This window comes from Pyxicephalus adspersus, chromosome Z (assembly GCF_032062135.1).
Source record: "Pyxicephalus adspersus chromosome Z, UCB_Pads_2.0, whole genome shotgun sequence".
Lineage (NCBI taxonomy): Eukaryota > Metazoa > Chordata > Amphibia > Anura > Pyxicephalidae > Pyxicephalus > Pyxicephalus adspersus.
The window spans coordinates 7179422-7200182 of NC_092871.1; the positions used below are offsets into that span (position 1 = coordinate 7179422).

The window sequence follows — 20761 nt, forward strand, 5'->3', positions numbered from 1 at the left end:
TATATATATATATATATATATATATATATATATAACTGAGTTTCATAGAAGTCCCAGCAATCTTGGTAAGTTACTGTTTCAACCTCTTCTAATAAATAAATGGAGTGGTTTTAAGGTTGTAGCACCAATAACTTGAATACATGAGAACATTTTTATTTCCAATACATAAGTGCGTTATTGAGGCTAATGTCATGTTCTTGCGACATTACATCTGCAATAGTACATTTATCAAACCGAGGAGAACTTTTAATTATTTCATCCTTTAGGTAACTCCCTCGCTTCCTGGTTGCAACCCAACTGATAGAACACCTTCCTCATTGTTTCTGCAACATTCCTCACTCCATCTCCTTTGCTTAGTGCTTACAAATGCAACAGCCCCATTATAAGTGAGTTGCACTCCATTACTAGCACTTAACCTTAGGAATTAAAGCAGACCTATCATTTTTCACACTATATAGAAATGGTAACCCTTTTATATAAACTAAAAAAAGTGTTTGTATTGCTTCCTAACGATTTATTTTTAAAATAAAGGGGACGGCCCCTTCTCTTCTGTCCTTACTGCCGTGGCAGTATAAGGCTGAATGGGATACCAATGTAATTTATCCCAGACTTCCGGCTGCTCCTACTGCACATGCCCAATTCTTGGGCTTGTACAGAATAGGCTTTCCCTGTTTTTTAAATTTAAAAAAAAAGGGCCAATCTCACGTTTGTGTAGTGAGATTGACTTTTTTACATTTACAGTAGGAAACGTTATCCAATCTTGCACTGGCACAATGCGAGGTTGGATGATGTAAGCAGAAGCAAGAAGAAGAGGGACGCACATGCTGGAGCCCGCTGGTTTCTTTGCGCCAGTTTGAAGAAAGAATCCTGGATGGCTCAGGTCTGAATGGAAGCCAATTGTGGAGGGATCAAGGGCCATAAAGGTAAATGCCATTTTTTGTTGTTTTTTTGTTTCTTTAATGGGACCATAATGTGCAAAAGCTGTAAGAAAAGGACCCATCAAGGACATTATCTTTGCAAAGGCTGTGCAAAGCTAGGAAAGACTGCAGAGTATTAAGAAAATAAGGTCGTGGGATACTAAATGATAATTCACCTAGATATTCTTTAATCTCCATCTTGACTCTAAACCTCAAACTTACCCATATTACCAGTTCTTAGCATTAATGCAGCTAACATTTTGGAAGTACCGGTAACACTGTCCTGTAGAAAACAAATCTATGTTAACCACAATAGTTGTGGAGTTGACACAATGGGCCTGATTTATTAAAGCTCTCCAAGACTGGAGAAGATACATTTTCATCAGTGAAGCTGGGTTATCCAGCAAACCTGGAATGGATCATTTATTAATTATTCTCAATAATTCAAATCATATTATGTGGAATTTTACGGGAACACTTTTTTCGGATTGAGGTTGGGTGGGTATAATACCATAGTGTATCGCTGTTTTCCATTTTAATGGGCTTGAAAACTATATGACTTGTTATTTATTTTATCTTTTTAAAAAATCTTTTGAAATTTAATAAAGATAGTGAAAACAAACCTGGAATTGATTTATTCAAAGTAATTTGCTATTTGCTAGCAAATGTTTTCAATCCTGGGCCAGATCTATTCTAGATTTTCTGGATCACCCAGGTTCACTGATGTAAGTGTATCTTTCCCAGCCTTGCAGAGCTTTATTAAATCAAGCCCAATGTGTTAGTTCCTTGGCAGTGGAAATCCTGCACAGACATGTTTGCAATTACTCCAAATGCTAGGGGCCAAGCCCACATTAGGGCTGCCAGTCTGATTGGAAGGATTACCTAATGTGCAGCTAAATGGATTGGAGAACTGAAATTAACAATAGAATGGGATCAAGAAAAAGAATCAAGAACAATTCTTTGTTTGCACGAAACGGAAATTCAAGCTCATCATTATTCAGCATTTATGTGACATTTAAGCACAGATGAAAAGTCTATAAAAAGAGAAAACGTTTTCGATGGTTTTTAGTTTTTGATAAAACTTACTTTTTGTTGCCTGTGCCTATAGGGGAGATGTTCTTTTCATTCCATTTCAGCAACAGGGAGAGGAAATCCTTACAAATGTAGGTTCTAAGAATATGTCCCTACATAGACTACATCTATGTCCCTGGGACAACTCTAAAATGTTGGATTCCCCCTGACTTTATTTCTCAGTAACAATGATTGCCAATAAAAACAGAAGCAGAGACATAGTACAGAGTAAAACAAAAAAAAAAATCCCAAAACGGGGTTCTAATCATTTTCTACCATTACCAAAAAAATTAAGTTATATTCACCATAATGTCAAACTCCAATTTTCGGAGGATGAAAGTTCCCGTTCCTATTTGCATGCAAAAATGTTTTTTTCAGTTATAGAAAATCAAAATCAGTTTTAGAAAATGCTGCAACTGTGTGATCCCTGGTTTAGTGCCAATGTCAATCTGTTTTAGACTTTGCTTATAGATAAGCCCCACGATCAGGGGACTGGTTGTGCTGCCCCAGTGCTCGGCTGACCCGGGCCTCATGGGCCATGACACAGGGAATGGAGCCTGGGGAGGCCAGGGATTAACAGACAACCCTAAATTGACAGGACCATAGATTATCTGGTGTTCTATCCCATTCTTTCCATTGGCTGCCCTATCTTCTAATTGCCCCTAAACTATCCCTAGATTGCCCTCAAAACTAACCTGGGGAGGGCAAGGATTGATAGACAACAAGGGATGCCCAAGGCAAGAAAAAGGGAACAGGAGAAGTCAACAAGGGCTGGAAAGAGAGATCGGGTATAACACATGAAAGGCAAAGATCTGAGTGCATGGTCCAAGGGTGCAAGAGACCAAGAGAAAAAAATTGTACCCCATAAATGGAAGAACAACCAGTGGAGTCAGAGGGTTCATGGACAAAAAAGAACAAGAGAATGGTTGATCTGGACAATGTATACAGAATAATTACGTGAAATTGGGTCAGCAATAGAAAATTATTTGTAAATGCACAACATAGCAATTAGCAAACACTACATAATTACAGAGCAAAGCAGACATATGTGAGTGCAGCTTTAATCATGACCTGTTCAATTCTGGGTCAAGATACAGGGTCAGATAGTTGAAATGCTAATTCAGAAAATTGCCACAGAATAAAGCTCAGCCTATTTCTCAGATGAGAGGAGTGCGTGTGTGTATCAGACAGCAATGACATCTAATATCAAAAAAAGTAATGCAATAGAAGTTCTAGATTGAAAGTCCATTAAAACAAATGCTTTTATTTGATTTATATAAAATTCAACAGTGGATATCTTTCTTTTCTTACATTTTCGAAAAATACAGAACTGAAAAGATACTTTTCTGTTTGGTAAACAAAGTTGGTTGTAAGAGGTTTCATTTCCTGTGGCTTTCATTATGTTTTCACTGTTTAAAAAAAAAATATTCACAACAGATTGATACTTCCTGTTATGTAGAAGATTCGGGTCAGGCCCCAAACCAAGCTGAACTCCATGAGACTAGTTACTTGATTTGGAAGTGGTCCATCTCCCTCTTTCAGTACAGCAGGGTCCCTCCATTTGTGGATTCTCTTGGTAGCAGGAAATCTTCATGTTAAAGCAAGAGCTGTACTTGTAATCTCATTGTAATCTAGAGCTACGTACACACTTCCAATTATTATCGTTGGAAAACGAACGACGAACGATCCTGCACGATATCTACGAACGATCGTATAGCACCGATCCTGCACATAGAGATAACGACACGATTGTTCGTAGATATTGTACACACAATAGATACGATCGTTTGAACGATAGAGGAACTATGTGCACGACAGGAAAGTGAACGAACGTTCGTTCATTACGCATGCTCAGAGCATGGACGATCAACGAACGATCGTACACACGAACGATGTTCAACGATCGTCGTCCAATCCGATCCGCCGGTCCGGTCGTTCGTTTCCAACGACTTTCCTCGTTCATCGGCGTCGTTGGTTACTTTTTTTACGAACGATTTTTGCCCAATCGATCGTTCGTCGTTCGTTTTGAACGATAAAAATTGGAAGTGTGTACGCACCTTAACCCAATACAGCCAGTGATATGGTCACATTCCAAACTAATAGCCAATCAAAAAGCAAACAGCCCCAGGCTTTATCTGTGTATTGGCATGGAAGGAATGGAAGGAGGTTGGGATACAATCATGGAACTAGCTTCATTAGTTTAGGTTAAAAAAATAAGAACCCAGTTACTGCAAAGGCATTTTATCATTTCAGCCAATGCTTCATAACTATTGTATAATGGTAACCCTTTATTATGGAAAGATCAGAGCGAAAATCACCCTTGGCTCTAAAAATGTAAAGGGTCAGTCAAGTCAGTGGCTTTATTATATTTAATATATGGGTGTAATCTAATAAGAAGAACATTCACCATGGCTTTCATTTTCCAGCTTCATCATGCTGACTCCAGGGCTTCCTTAGTCTGCATTTTCATTAATGATAAATGTTGGGCCATATCTTCCATAGGGAAAAAGATAAAGCTATCCAGGGCCCCACAGTCAACCGGGGATCCCAGATTCCTAATATAGTCTCCTTTATTACGGTTTCCTAAGCCAGAACATCCAGAAACCTGGCTAGACAGAGAACGTCTGGTGCTCCATCACATTCTTTCTATTAATCGCCCCACCTCTTAGTTGATCTTCAACTACCTCTGGTTGTCTATTACTGGCAGACAACCCTTAAGTACCCCCTAGGTAGACAAAGCCAAGGAAAAGGTGCAGGAGAAGACACTGTTTGAAGGTGAGTTCAGGTAGAAGGTGAAAGGTCCAACATACGAGGCAGAGATCTGAGTGGCTGTTGCAATAAAGACCATATTGGACTGCATTCTTGGCATTATCTATTGAATTTCACCTAATCAGGTCAGTCTTCTCCATGAACATTACCAAGCCAAGATAAGTAGTGCTAAGCGGTGGAAAAAGGTGCAAAGATTCTGAAACTCTATGTGCACTGGACGCCTGTGTGCCACTGAAGGAAAGAAAGAGCGGGAATGGCAACGGGGCTTCAAGAACACCAAGCACGGGTAGGTGAGCTGGCTGCAGATGAAGAAAGTCACTATTGTACTGACAAATCTCTGCTTCGGGTGTTTTAGATGTTCCTACTGTATGGCTAGGGGAAAAGGCATAGGAGTGGCAAGAACAGGTTTTCATCAGTCCTGAATAATGCTATATATTGTGTTAAATGTTTACATATTGTATTATATTATGATATATATATATATATATATATATATATATTCTTCTTTTCAGCTGCAGCAAGAAAGGAGATCTTGGGAATTCAGATGTCTCACCCAGCAGCATCCTCCCATACTCAAATATAAATTGTACTTGGAATGATCCTTTCAGACAGCCCTGACATCACCCTTATATGTCTCTACCCAGAGCTAGTGAAGAAGGAAGTGATTATTATTGCTATGCACAGCCCGTTCCAACATCTGAGCGAGGAGAATATCACCAACTGTCACCAACGTGCTGCTCGTACAGTCACTGCCCAATGGTACAATCACCAGTCTGTGTGTCACCCTATGTATGTAGTATTTCCTGTCTATATCTGAACAACGTCCATTCATAAGCACGTGCACTAAGTTCTTAAAAGATCACATTAATAATTGTAATAATAATCTTATTATTATCATTAATAAACTGTATTTGTTTACTAAATACAACAAATAGGGGTTGCAAATGACAGACGGATACAAACAATGGCACGGGAGGAGATGACCCTGCCCAAAAGAGCTTAGCTCTAAGTAATCCTGTAGGTGGGATATTGGAAAAAAATTGGAACATGCAACAGTGGCACTGTATGTACATAGGGAGGTGCAAAGTGTGCCACTGCATAGGTGACCCTCGACCCTCCTCAGCCAACAGGGGCCCCCACAATAGCCAGTCAGTTCCGTTTTGGGAGCCCCAAGTCAGTTCTGCACAGGGCCCACTGTTGCCTACTAGGGATGAGCAAGTTTTTAAAACTCGATCTCGCGGCGAAGTTGGCCATTCTCGCTTACCGAAATTATAAGTGAGAATGGCCAGTGTAAATTCGCCAAACGAGCTCGAATTAAAAAAAAAAAAGATTGCGGGCTGCGCTAATCAATAAATGCAGCGCCAGCAGCATTCATTGATCAGCTCAGTGTGCGACCCCCGGCACTAGAGGTTAACAGGAAAGGGTTAAAGCTCCTATCAGTTTTATTTCCTTTGCTGTCAGTAAGTAGGCAGATCATACTTCGCTGTTCTACAGAAACAATAGGAAGTGAAAGGAAATCTATTTTAAGGGAAGAGAATTCTCCTTCTAAAATGTTTAGGTTTCTGCTCACCTTTTGAGATTTGATCAGTGTTTCAGGACCTTTCTACCATTGAAATAATAGGTCTTCAGGGGCCCCCTGCTATAATTCCTATATCTACAGCTCACAGTATATTAGCATTGGTGTTCATTGGGAAGAATGTCGCCCTTACAGATAGCCAAAAAACATCATTGGTGTCACTTATACTGACTTGAGAGGTGCAAACTGCTCATTGCTCGGGGAACCCCCAGCAACCTCTGGAGGAACCCTGGTTGAGAATTATTGATTTAGACTGATACTCTTGGAAGAGACCCTGTTTCTCTAGACATTGTCCTTAAAGGACCTCTGAATGTGTCCTATGATATATGGCATCAAGATTCCAATCGAATATTCGTCTCTCTGCACTGCAGGTAGATTGTGGTTGGCGGGAGGTGTTATCAGAGCGCTGTACACAGTTTTCAGGAAAAAAACCCATCAAATATCAAAATGCCTGCTGGGCAGTGGTGGCCAACAGTAGGCCCTTGGGCAGAATTGACTTGGGGTCGATGTTGGCTCTGGGGTTCTTTCTCAATGGGACACTTTGCACTTCCATTCCGGTTGCTGGGTGGGGTTCCTTATCAAACTGTATTTGTATACAGAGTGCCTCAGGTAATGTGGAACAGGGATATGATCCTGAATCTCCATGATTGAAAGAACTAAAATCCAAAGATATTTAAACCTGATGAGCTTGTCAGTAACACAATATATGTCCCAGGGTGACAACGCTTTTACCTAACGCAGTATTTGTAAGTATTTGTGTTTTGTATTGAACTAATAGGTTGTACTATGTGTGCATGGAAGTGAAACGGTTAACAAAGTGGCACATGGTGTAAATAAGCTGAGCTGGAACTGAGTGGCAATGGCTGATAAGGAAATTCATGCCCAGCCAACCAATCAGGGGGGAGGAAGCAGGAAAGGCAAAGTACAATTGGCTTCCTGAACAGAGAGAGTGTCAGCGGCGCTGCTCAGATACAACAGTTGCTAGGCGGATCTCCCCGCTGTACCCTGACACAACTTCCTCCGCAAACTTCATAACAACAACTGCGCCGGCGCTTCATGCGGAAGACTCATGGGGCCCAATCAGCTCCAACTGTAAACAAAACCATTGAATAAAGTCCATGCATTTCCACTGAGGATACACAAAATATGATGATTGTGTTTATTATATCAGTGTATATTTTAAGCATATATTCTTTTTTTTCTTTCTTTCTTTTTTTCTTTCTTATCTATTCATCCATCCATCTTTTTCTTATTCTTTCTTTTCTATTTATCTATATATCTCTTCATCCTGTATTTATTTCTTTTTCTTATTCAGTATTTATCTATTCTATTCTTTCTTTCTTGTTATTCTCATCCTTTTCTTAGCCTTTCTTTCTTTCCATTAGTTTTTCTCCTATTCTATTCCTTATTTTCTATGTATTCATTATCCTGTCTTTATTTATTTTTTCTTATTCTGTATTTATCTTTTCCTTCTTTCTTGGAATTCTTCTCATCTATCTCTAAGCCTTATTTTTCTTTCTTTCTTTCTTTCTTTCTTTCTTTCTTTCTTTCTTTCTTTCTTTCTTTCTTTCTTTCTTTCTTTCTTTTTCTCTTATTCTATTCTTTCTTTTCTATTTAATCATAGATCCTGTATTTATCTATTCTTACCTATTCTATTCTTTCTTTCTTGTTATTCTCATCTATCTCTAAGCCTTTCTTTCTTTCTTTCTTTCTTTCTTTCTTTCTTTCTTTCTTTCTTTCTATTTGTATTTTTCTTATTATATTCTTTATTTTCTATGTATCTATTCATTCTATCTCTTTTATTCTGTTATTATTTATCTATTCTATTTTTTTTTCTCGTCTTTCTTTCTTTCTTGGGCAGACCTAAGCAGAATTACCCATTATTACACATGCAAGTGCTATTGAGCACACTTGTGCTCTGAGCTTATGAAAACATAATGATGTCCCTGACAGCCTGGGATCAAGAGGAAGTGGGTTGAATGAATCTGACAAGACCATCCAACAAGAATTTAAATGTAAATTTTACTGCAAAAGCTGCTTTATATTTTCCTTTTTGTTATTATTACTTTTTTTAACATTAAATTACACTTTAATATATTAAGCTATCACATATTTAAAAAACTTTTTCTCTTTATGTACGGCAAGAACATGGTGTCAAAAGTTACCCAATTACTCAGTCAATAAATACGGTCCCTATTTGGACATGCCATCGCTTTTAAATTGGTACCACCTACCTTTGTTCTCCTATTTTCTTTCTTTATTCTTTCCGCTTCTCCTCTTCCTCCTCTGGTGGGATGCTCCTATTTGCATGCTCCAGTTGCTATGCATTTGTTTGGGGGAGCACCATAGCAGCCCTGTTCCCTACATACTCCTCCTAGTTTGAGACTATTGATGCTTATATTTAGGACCTAGTCCCACCACCTTCCTTTTTCCTTAATTGTTTTATTTATTATTATTGTTGTTATTACTATAATAATAATAAACATGATTTATATAGCACCAACATATTATGCAGCACCGTACATTAAATAACGTTTGTATCTACTGTATGTTTGAATTCTGTTCCTGGTTGTTTAATACAAAACTTCTGTTTTTATATGACCGACTGTACACACGGCAGATTTTCGCCCGATAATTGGCCGATACCGATTATCGGGCGAGAAAAATTTGCCGTGTGTACGCAGCTTAAATTCTCATTAAAGGAGCATGTTTCCAAAATTCTAAGTATACTTGCAGCTGGACATATACCTGTTTGTACCTGATAAATAGTCTCCTGAGATTCTTAAACTCTCTGCCAAGTTTTTAGAGAATCAACATAATATATATGTGAACTTTAAGTCAATAGTTACCAACACATCCGATTGCTCCACGTCTAATCAAAGACCAAAATGGTGTTTGCTCGCAAGCTGTTGATCTTTTCCATTGTAATTTTGTTTTATTTGGCAATCAGCCCACATGTAATAGGTCTTACTCACATTGGAATAATAATTAACAATTGCTTTAACCACATTTTATATCTGGAATATGTTTATTTCCCTAAGGGTTGAACAAGATGGTCTTTTTTCAACTTAATTTACTATGTAACTATGTGACAAAACCACAGCAAACGTTTTGATGTAATGTAATACTTCTCGTTACAACTTTATAATTATTCAAGGGAAACTAATGGTTATTATGCAGCGCTGTACATTAATTAAGGGTTGCAAATGACAGACAGATACAGAGAGAGACCCAGGAGGAGCAGAGGATCCTGCCCCGAAGAGTTTATAATCCGAGAGATTTAAGAGATTGATACACAAAGGATAGCCTAAATCTAGTTTTGCATATCAACAGCCCAGCATGAAAAGAGGACAAAACAGGGAAAGTCTTACTGTGTTCTGTGACCTGTAGAATGCATTTTTTATTATAGAGAAGGGTTTCTTCCAATTTTAGATATCACGTTCAATAATTTACCTGGTAGGTAAACAGAAAAACATTTGCAGCTTCTGTGAGCCATTTCCTTATTTTGTGTAAAATTAACTTTGAGGAGTAAAAATTCTGTTATTTCTTTCTATTGAAGACCAATCTCAGTTCATCTGAGGTTTGCATAATTACTCTCAGACTTAAAAAAAAAATCAAACAATATTTGATATTTAACGTTTTACTTTTTTTTTAAAATCAGAAAAAGGCCAAACTATACTGGTTCCATAGTGTAGTGGTTATCACGTCTGCTTTACACGCAGAAGGTCCTGGGTTCGAGCCCCAGTGGAACCAATGATTTTTTTTTTTTCCCGCCACTTAAGTTCTCATTAATGTAGCTCTTTTGCTGAGAGATTATTTTATGTCTTCCAAATATGCCATCAAATTCTAAAAAGATTACTGCTTGCAGGCTTCATATTGCATACCTTACACACTTTCAGGTGTGTAGCTAAATATGGCAAAAGGAAAGGCTAACAAGTCTCTGTGGCGCAATCGGTTAGCGCGTTCGGCTGTTAACCGAAAGGTTGGTGGTTCAAGCCCACCCAGGGACGATAGATTTTACTGGATGGTACTGCTTCACCCGCACACAAACATGCAATCAAATTTAGGAGACGGGGTTATTGGAGCCAATTCACAGTTTTCAGCCACCATTCCAAACACAACCATCATGAAACCCTTCTAGTCAGCTCATCTTACTCTTTCAGTTAGGACTTCCCAAATGCTTCACCCCTTATCCAATACACATTTCTGCATAATGCTCCAAGCTTTGCAATCTTCCCACACCCATGAACTACACCTCTTCAAAGAGGCTTAGAATATGCCCTCCTTCAGACCATCTCCCACCTTCCCACCTTGTCAAATTACTCAAATTTCGTCACCCTACCTTGTGTCCCCACCCCTATGTGTAAGCTTGCAAGGGCTGGGTCCTTGCCCTACATAGTCAGGTTGAAAAAAAAGACATAAATCCATCAAGTTTAAACACTAGGGAAATAAACATATAAAACCCTAAGGACATAGATGATCCAGAGGAAGGCAAAAAAAACCCTAAAAAACCCTGGTTCAATTTGCCCCAATAGGGGGTAAAAATTCTTCCCATGAGGCAATCGGATGTTCCCAACAGTCTCTCGTCTTTACTTTAACATTTTAATCCCCAGTTATATTCTGTGCTTCTGCTTTTTTCCTAAAGCAATCTAAAGACCTTGCTAAAACTACTTCCTGAGGGAGCCGATTTCACAGACCTTACAGTGAAGAATCCCTTTCTTATCCGGAGATTAAACTTCTTTTCCTCCAAGCCTTGTTCTTCATTTTGCCCTAGTGTTTCTTGGATCTGGTTTTGCTGGATGTCACCATACTTTGCATTAACTGTGTATTTTCTAATGTGCATGATCTATATACAGTATTTATGGCACCCAATATTGTTTATATTGTACTATATATACAGAACCATGAAAGATGACATTACACAAATTAATAATAAATGTATTCACATCTACTAGATTGTAAGCTCTTCGGGGCAGGGTCCTCTCCTCCTGTATCACTGTCTGTATTAGTCTGTCATTTGCAATCCCTATTTAATGTACAGCGCTGCGTAATATGTTGGCGCTATATAAATCCTGTTTAATAATAATAATAATAATAATATACACACTCCCAACAACACAGCTTGAAGCGAGGACAAAATACAGACATGACCATGCTGCCCTGATACATTTTCTAATTTGGTACAGGCTTACCTTCCATACCCTGTTTTTATAAGACGACCAAACTTTATGGTGGGAGGGGGAATTGTAAATAAATCAATAAATGATCTGAATGATTGCTATAAAAGGCTTTTTCAAAACTTTTGTCACATGTAGAGATCTGCAAATCTTATAAATACAGCTATCAATCATAAAACCTCACTCAATGTTAATCATGAATTATATTTGAGCAAATTTCATATATATATATACACACACATATACACACACTCTAGCATGTATATGAAACTAAATTGGGGAAAATAAATATATTGTAAGGTGACAGGTTCATTATTGCAAAAGGCAAGGGGGCCACAATAAAATTACATGCCCGATTGTTAATTTTTACTAATTACACTTACTTATCCTTGCTCCATCACCTAGCCCTCTTCTAGGTTTTGTATCTTTGGCTATGTCAGAATGATATGGATTAGTTTTGCTTTTAACCTGTGACATCAGCTCAGGTCATTTTCACATGCCACAGTAGCAAGTAATATCATTTATCAAAGGTTGCAGCATTTACCAGTGCTAGGTCTACAGGAAACATGAATGTGCTTTGACTGAGATCTGCAATATGGGGACATTCGTATGGTACAGGCATTCAGAAACATTTCAATAATATCTCCTCCCTCACTGTACTTTTTTATGTGGCTGGGGTAGAGGCCTCAGCAGGTGGCTCAGTCAGAAGAGGATTGTGCTCGCTGTGAGAGGTATTGCATTAGTTTAAATTTTAGAGCTAGATTAAAAACTCAGAGCAAAAAATAATTCAGGGTGCCGTAACAACCCTAGGATCCCTCAAGCTGTGGCTGACTGCTAATCCTTACAATGGTACCTACATAAAGTCAGCAATACAGAACCAGCTGGATCTTTTTAGAGGTCTGTAAAGATGATACTCCAACCATTATTATGTGTAAGTGGACATTCTTCTTACCTGTAAACCAACGCAAATTGCATTTTCTGACTGAAGTATTAGGCAAGAGTTACCCAGGGAGGGAGAAGAATCAAAAGCTTGATAAGGCTGCCCTATACTATAATCCTATATATATCATCTACATATAGAAATCTGAAAGTGGGTTAATATTCATGTATTATCACCAATGTTTCAACACCTTACAGCAGTTTTACGAAACCAGGGTTCCGCCAACAGTTGCTGGGTGTTGCTTGAGCAATTTGTGTCTCTTGGGCCAGTTATCACTGACACCAATGATTTTTCTGGAAGTAGATTGGCAGCTAATAGAGGATACATTATTCTCAATGTCTGCTAAGCCAATATACTGTGAGCTGTAAATATAGTAAATTATAGTACAGGTTCCCTGGAGACCTGAACATTATTTTGTGTTAAAAAGGTAATGAAACACTGCCTTAAGTGGTATTTGCTACCCATTACTTTTCCATGGACCAAATTTACTGCAACACTTAACATGAACCAAAAAATCCTTAATATTTGGAATGTGGAAACCGTTTTTTCGTTGGCTATTGCATACCCATTGGACATATCACACACAGGATGTATATAGTACCAACAAATTACAGTGCTGTACCTTATATAGGGGTTGCAAATGACAGAGACACAGGAGGAGATGACAGCTATGAACACCCCATTTGTACTAGTGACAAAATATAGGTGGAGAATATGCAACATTTTAGAGAGCAAGAGGAAATCCTTCCAGACAGATGTTCCAGTGACAACTGTTCAAGATATCAAAAGTTGCTTAACTACACCTCTCCGGATAGCAAATGGAGAGAAATACCCTGCCCAATGTTCCTAACCCATCTGCTTAGACAAAATAAGAAGAAGTTAGACAAGTTTAGAAATATCCATAAATGAGGGATTTGGTTTTTCATGTATAACAAATTTTACACCCCAAAAATCAAAAGGTAAATAGTTGACACGACACAGGTTAACCTTTATGGTTTTTATCACTTTCAACCTTATAACAAAATACATACAGTACATCACACATCTCATTTTACCAACTGGAAGGGTTCCCTCCCACCAAACTGTGCAAAGAAAAGAGACAGGAAAATGCACACAGCTGGGGCACACCCAAATGTGGGAAGACCATGCACAATGTGGCTGAACTATATACTGCCAGAACCTCCTTGTTAGCTGGAAAAGTAGAGCAAGAAAACAGGTTTACCAGAAACCTCTTCAAGTCTGACTTGTATATCTACAAGCTACAATAGTCTGCCAACATCACAACGGATGCAGTCCAGGGAAGCCAAATGCTTTAGGCCTAAAGATGTTTGTGCTGGGAAAGTTTTGGACCAGTTTATTGATGTAAAAGCTTTGCATTCGACCAATGTAGATTCCATGTCAACTTAAAAAAAAAAAAAAACCCTCACCTCCCTGAAAGTACAAATATGGCCAAGTGGTTCTTTAGTAATAGATGCTCTGCGAGTAAGGTCTACTGGTCGAGTTTCCTATCTCCACTTCTTTTTTATAACAATTGGTCAAGATATTGGCTTTTTTGGTCAGCTTCGTCAGGACAGACAAGAGACCCCTTAGATGGTGTTGAAATTGGTCCACAAGGTCTCCAGTCTCTTCCTCTGGGACTTCCTCTTGATCAGGGCAGCGTTTTTCCACAATTTGGTTTTCTGAGTGTACCCCCCATTTCATGTCATGCCTTAGGGATTTCAGGAGGAGGTAGGAATCATACAGACTGCGGTTTTCTACAACATCTTTAGATTTCACTTGATCTGCATTTTCCTCCTTGGCTGGAGTTATGTCCTGGAGCATGCTAGGAACCATAATTGTTTCATCCATGATGGTCGTGGCAGCATTAAAACGATGGATGGCGTCCAGCAGGGAGTGGCGCTGGGGGTAGTATTCAGACACCTCCATTGTGTAGCCTTTTCCTCGCCCAGATTAGAATTCTGGTAAAACAAGAAAAAAACATATATATTAGCTGATCTAGCATACCATTTAAGAAATCTAAAATTTAGCAAGCAATCTCTGATCTGAAGATACCATCAGTACAGAAATTTAACACAAATGTTCCTTTGGCAAAGTTCTATGGCCCAACATTCACTTCCAAAACATCCGATCCTAATGGAAGCTTGGTGGTGTTTGACATCAGCAGCCCTAGAAGCAGTTTACAGCAAAACCTCTTTATTGGCACCATGGACAGACCACAGTATTAAATATAAACACCTGAGAGGTTGCAATCCTTCAACATCCTGCCGATAAGATTATAGGACTTTTAAAACTCAAATGCCTGGCTTGACCTGTTTATCATGAAAGACAGCTTGTTAGGGTGGCCTCAAAGACTGAGGTCACACCCTACCATGCAGTTAGGATAACAATCTCATCACAGACATTGCGTACTCTGCATTCAGTGTTTTGGTTCTATCTGGTAAGAAAATACACCGGTGTTAGTGCATCTGGAAAGAACATCTGCTTGTTTTCACAAACAATGCTGGCAGAGGTGAAAGGGATGGAATGTAGATGCCCCTTTGAGCCTTTACTAAAGGACTATTCAAAGAGACCTGTTGCAAAATCATTCTGAAGAGTTGAGATCCCAACTCCAACCAAATTGGAGACTCCCCTCCTCCCAGTGAAGATATCCTGTAATAGAAGGGGTAATTAGCAGGAAGGTCCAATGATATACAGATAATCTTTCAGGTTTTAATTGCTTTGCTGACACCAACATTACTTGTTTTGGTGAGGTCAGGAATGTCCCTGGTGGGGTCTCCCTGTCTGTTGAAGCTGCAATTAAAAACTTCTCCTTTTGCCCGGAGGACAAAAGAAAAAAGGATCAAAGGAATCTCCACAGCGGCAACATTAAAACCTGATGTTTCTCTAAATTCTCACCACTATCCACACTGTAATAGAAGACCTCTGGCTTCAAAATATACACAACTATTGGATTTTATACCACTCGAGAACCTTCCTGGCATTTTACTTGCAAAGTGTTGAGAATTTGAATAGAGAATTCACAAACATAGACCTCAATCTCTATGTCATAGCCCCCTCTTCTAGGAGCGTCACTTCTGCCCCTCTTCTCCATACGCTTTGAGCTAGTGACCAGGGATGACTGAAGGAGTACAGTATATCAGTGTTTCAACCATGATTCAAGGTTATCAAACATGATTTATGTAGTGCCAAAATATTACACAGTGCTGCAATATGAGTTGCAAATGACAGATACAGATGTGACATAGGAGGAGGAGAGGACCCTGCCCTGAAGAGCTCACAATCTAGGTTTCTAGGGGTTCCTTGAGAAGTTAACAGATTGTGCCTCTAAGATCAGTTTACCTGACAGCAATGATTTTTGCCATTCATAAGGGTGTCATTCTTCCCAATGTTCCCAAGCTAATGTATGGTGATCTGAATATTAGGGGTAACCTGAACAGAAATTGCAGGGTTCCCCCATGTAAAGGTCAATAAACTCTGTAGTAGTGTATTAGTTAAGTAACGGATCCAAATCTGACATCACATACAAAATGGCATCACCCAGCCATGTAAGGTCTTCTTGATGTCTACACAAGCAACATTTCCCCAGTTTAACATATATGAAGATTTGCACAATGAACATCACTTAGGGGAAGTCTGTTTATTTAATGTTCCAATTATGGGAATATCTGTTTAATTTAATGTTCCAATAAGACCTGTCTAAAACCTTTTGCGTGTCAAACAATTTCTGCAACAAGGACGTCCCTCAAAACTCCTGGGTAGCTCCAATGTTTACCGGTTCTGGAAATACTGCGTTACAAAGTTCCCTTACAATACATGGAAGCTACATACCAAACAATAGGCAAAATGCTGTATAGGCCAGATCCAAGATCTCCAGTATCCACTAATGTTTTTCCTGTTTTACATTACTTTTCATTGGTTGGTACACAAAACATGAACAAAGCTTTTGTTTAGGAGTTGCATACAAGACAAAGGTTAGGATATGAGTTTTGCTTATCGCTCTGATGGCTCTCATCCAAATAGCACAAGGAAACAAGTTTTCATGTAGAAGTTTATTACTTATTTGTAATCCATCCAAAACCTTTAAACTAAAGAACAGAAAGTGTTGGGAGTTACATAGAACTACATTTTGGGGATAATGGCCACCATTTTCTAGCAGAAGATGCAATCCTGCAACTTTTACTTAAAGATGAGTAGCAATTGAAGCAAAACAAGACAAAGAAAATTGTGCTGAATGATATTTAAACTCATCAGACCTTCATTTTGTATACCCAGTGATCCTTTTAAAATGGGTAACATTTGCCCAAAAAGGACCTCAACTGACTAATCAAGAAAGGCTTGGCAGACATTTGGGAAGTATGCTGGAGACCCCTCTGATCAGCAAACTCAGTTTCCAACTGATAAGGGGTACAGAGGGACTACACAATCCAATCGTTAATAAACTCATTTTACATAGTATAATCCCCATCTGAGGTTAGAGGGGTAATGTGCATGGTTTGGTTTCCAATTCCATAAACATAAGCAAATGTAAACTCATGATTTACTTTTCCCAATCAGGGTACTTCCAGGTGTTAGTAGGGGTTCCTTGAGCAATTAATGTATCTTAGGTCAGTTTAAGTGACTGCAGTGATATTTTTGGTTATCTGTAAGAATAGAATTCCTCTACTGGGCAACAATGTAAAAGGCATTCTTCCAAACGACCATGCAGTGGTTATGCAACAGAATTTGAGTAATGCAGAAAATAAGAAGCATGTTCAGCAAAGAGTGGCCACTATACTCAAGCAGCAAGGAAACATTTTTGATCAGGGTGCTCATAATAGCATTTCTCCACCCTAGTTTAATTTTCTACAAGTCATTAGGTGATGAGTAAGCCATTTAGCCAACAGTCACATAAATGCTACTTGAGAGCTTACAATTACTTTAAAATCCTCTACACCTAGTCAGGGGATATCAGTGTTTCTGATTTCACAAAGCAACTCCCCCCCTTATACACCCATTCAGACGTTACAGGATGTCCCCAACTCCCACATCTGACCATCAGATGCCTAGGCACAGATCAGTACAGTGTGGGCACCACAGCTGCCATCCTTCAACTTTGTTTAGTTACTGCAATCTCATTCAAGGCTGCATTAACCTGGGCTTCAGGCAAGAACAACGAATCATGTAGACCACCAACAAGGGAGTTTTCTGGTTTAAAGTAACATTATTAAAGGATTTATAAAGCACCAACATATTATGCAGAGCTGTACATTAAATAGGGGTTTCAAATGAGACAGACAGACGCAGGAGGAGGAGACCAGGAGGAGGACCATGCCCTGAAAAGAGGAGAGCAAAGTAGGAGGGTGAATTGGAATGATTGGTAAGTAGTTAAGGATTTAAGAGACTGAAGACAGGTAGGTGACTGAAAAGATGGGTTTTGAGCGCTCTTTTAGTGCTCTTAGTTTAGGTGCACACAAGTAACCCAAATAGGATGAGGAAGACCATTCCAGAGAGGCAGCTCTTGAAAAGTCTTGGACCTGTGCGTGTGATGAGGTTATGAGTGAGGAAGTCATTAGAGGAGCAAAGAGCAGCTAGGGGGGGTATTTTTCTATCAGGGCAGAAAGGTAAGTGGGACAAGAACTGTGGAGGGATTTGAAGGCAAAGCACAGGAGCTTGGGATTTCATTCTAAAGTGAAATGGAAGCCAATGAGGAGAACTACAAAGAGGCAGCAGAAGAGCAGTGGTGGGAAGGATGGGTAAGTGTTTGCAGAATTCATGCCAGATACCATTGAATAAGTTATTACATCGTATTGAGAAGTGCAAAGGCTACCAAACTAACCTTGCCAGCTGATACTTCCTGTCTGCTCTTCCTACATTCCTATTATGGCGAGGGGTCTGCAGTGCCATCTCATTTTGGTTTTGATAAGTGTAGGCAAGCATTTCCAACCCCACCAGATACAAAGAACCGCTAATGGGGGGGGGGGGGGATGTGTACAAAACCACCATGAAGATGAAGGGGGCATTTGGTAGTCCCAACAATTATTGCTATAGGTTGACAACTCCATAATGGTCCCATAAGTATAGTTTGCAAGGGTTGTCTTCCTAGGACTGAAAGGCATGTCGGCATCACCAAAAAGAAGCCCACACACTCCAAAAGACAACTAATACAGCAAAAATAGTAAATTGCATAATTTTACGTTTGGTATTGGTTTTTTTTATTCCTGAGTGTTTTCTGTATGCAAAGACACATGCTTAATTAAAAAGCATTATGTTTTTAAGTAAACAGACATCCAGCTTATTCATCACCCCATCACTGTGATGACATTTCCCTCCACACCACTGGCATCCTGTCTAGTAATCCCTGTACACCAACTTCCTGTCTCATAATCCCATTAGGCAACACAGCATGCAGCCATGGCCAACCAGTTTTAACCTAAAATGGCTACTAAGACACACATTTATCCTTCCTGCTAGAATACAAAATGTTTTATCTGCAAGCGGGAGCAACATTGGAAATTTTTGCTATATAACCATTTTACATGCATTAAGAAGGACAGAATTAACTGATCCCCAAAGCCACCAAGGATACACAGTATAACAAATTCTCTACTTCTAGCATGAACAAGATTTTACGTACCAAAAACAAAGTTACCAACAAAACTTTGTGCAACTCATTAACTATTTGACCGGGTTTAATATATATATATATATATATACACACACACACACACACACACACACACGATTTCGTGTATATGTTAGTATTTGGAAACCTTGTGGAAACAAAAAGGGGACCATTTCTGAAAATTTACACACAGGTTTAGCCATTGCCCAAGATCTTCTTTGGGGATTTTAGAAGTTGGTGTAGAACATTTCTACACTTTTGTTTTAGCAATTCATAGTATAAATATTTCCGTCATTTCCAAGATGGGTGATATGAGTCAGAGACTTTCCCACCACTAATTCAGGCCACACCTTAGAGCATGCTTTGTGAATTGCTCTAAAATGTACTTTATGTATTTAGAATACTTTTAGAAAGTTCACCCACACACTTTTAAAGCTTTTTGGATTAGACTTTTGAGAAAGACAGATGGTCTATTTAATTTTTTATTACACAGCACTGTACATTAAATAGGGGTTGCAAATGATGAGGAGAGGACCCTGCCCTGAAGAGCTTACAATCTAGAAGGCAGGGGGGACTAACACACAATAGGAAGATTATCAAGCACAGCCCAGGCCTAAAGGCATCAGAAAAATAAGTTATCCAGAAGATCACTATTTAGTGCTCTAGGTGGGGTTTCAGAAGGAGTTGGAGCACCACCAAAAAACAGCTGATCAGTAGAGGAGACTGGAATTTCCTACTCCATCAAAGAAGAGAAATGCTGAACCCAACATCCTAGAGGCCATGTCACACCAGAAACTTAGCAGCACCTACATTTTTTTCTCTCCAGAGTTTTGCATATTATTATTATTATTATTATTAAACAGGATTTATATAGCACCAACATATTACACAGCGCTGTACATTAACCAACTACAGCCACAACACAGACAAGTACAAATCACCAGCAGCTGCATTGGAGACATGGGGGTAGCAACAATTCCAGTGGCTCCATCAGCTACTTGGAAACTTTGCACCATCAAATAATTATTGAGTGTTATTTATTGTTCATAGAAATTAAATAGTTGCTACAAAACCAAACATAAAACAGACCTAAATCAAAATAAAAAAAAATAAATAAACAGCATCTCTAGAATTAGGAAGCCTCACTAACAATTACAATAACAGATTGAAAATGCAACAAAGTAACAGACACACCCAGCACAACTTCCACCATACAGACATCTGATGGTTATAGTTACAAAGTTACTTTTTTTAGGATGAGATTGCAAGCAAAGCATGCTCTAAAATGAATACCCCTCCCCCAAAATCCTTTAAAATGGCACTTGGGTGCATTTACCATCAAAGTTGCATCCTTCCTCTCTGTCTGACTCCTAGCAGCTCTCACAGACCAACTACAAAGCTCTTTCTTTAAAAACTTGGCACCTGTGGTCTGCTAGCCCCTCCCACCAGCTGCTGCAACCTTCTGCTGATTGCTCTATTTATGGAGAACACAGTTTCAGCATTATCATTGCTGTGCTCCCATTGGCCTGGAGCAGATAATCCCGCCCCTTCCATTCTCCCCACACCCTTTCACTGCCAGAGCCGGTTCGATGCTTTTGTTAAAAACTAAAAAATTTCTTTTACAAATTACATCTCCAGCTGGTGTGGAACTTTGCCTAAACTGACCTCTGCCCAACTGAGCCTTGTAGTTCCACCACAGCCGGTGAGCCA

At 39.1% G+C, this 20761-nt stretch overlaps 1 protein-coding gene, 1 long non-coding RNA gene and 2 other non-coding genes across 5 annotated transcripts; 3 read left to right on the forward strand and 1 right to left on the reverse strand.

Moving 5' to 3' along the window:
• On the forward strand, positions 1-8846 carry LOC140344012 (uncharacterized). Of its 2 annotated transcripts, none has more exons than XR_011923450.1 (3): positions 1-65; positions 5270-5546; positions 8195-8846. It is a non-coding gene; the product is annotated as an uncharacterized lncRNA (long non-coding RNA). The 2 variants fall into 2 exon arrangements; XR_011923449.1 differs by lacking the exon at positions 1-65 and adding an exon at positions 784-923.
• Positions 8847-10013: 1167 nt separating this feature from the next.
• Positions 10014-10086, forward strand: TRNAV-UAC (transfer RNA valine (anticodon UAC)). The gene has a single exon. It is a non-coding gene; the product is annotated as a tRNA-Val (tRNA).
• Positions 10087-10269: 183 nt separating this feature from the next.
• On the forward strand, positions 10270-10343 carry TRNAN-GUU (transfer RNA asparagine (anticodon GUU)). Its single transcript has one exon. It is a non-coding gene; the product is annotated as a tRNA-Asn (tRNA).
• Positions 10344-13432: 3089 nt separating this feature from the next.
• On the reverse strand, positions 13433-20499 carry LOC140343329 (mid1-interacting protein 1-B-like). Its single transcript, XM_072429967.1, has 2 exons — positions 20388-20499; positions 13433-14408 (listed from the first exon to the last, which is right to left on the reverse strand). Exon 2 carries the CDS (start codon positions 14374-14376, stop codon positions 13912-13914), a length of 465 nt encoding a protein of 154 aa, XP_072286068.1. The 5' UTR covers positions 14377-14408; positions 20388-20499; the 3' UTR covers positions 13433-13911.
• Positions 20500-20761: the final 262 nt, after the last annotated feature.

Coding starts and splice junctions, on each gene's coding strand:
- LOC140343329 (XM_072429967.1), bottom strand. CDS start 14,376: ATGGAGGTGTCTGAATACTACCCCCAGCGCCACTCCCTGCTGGACGCC.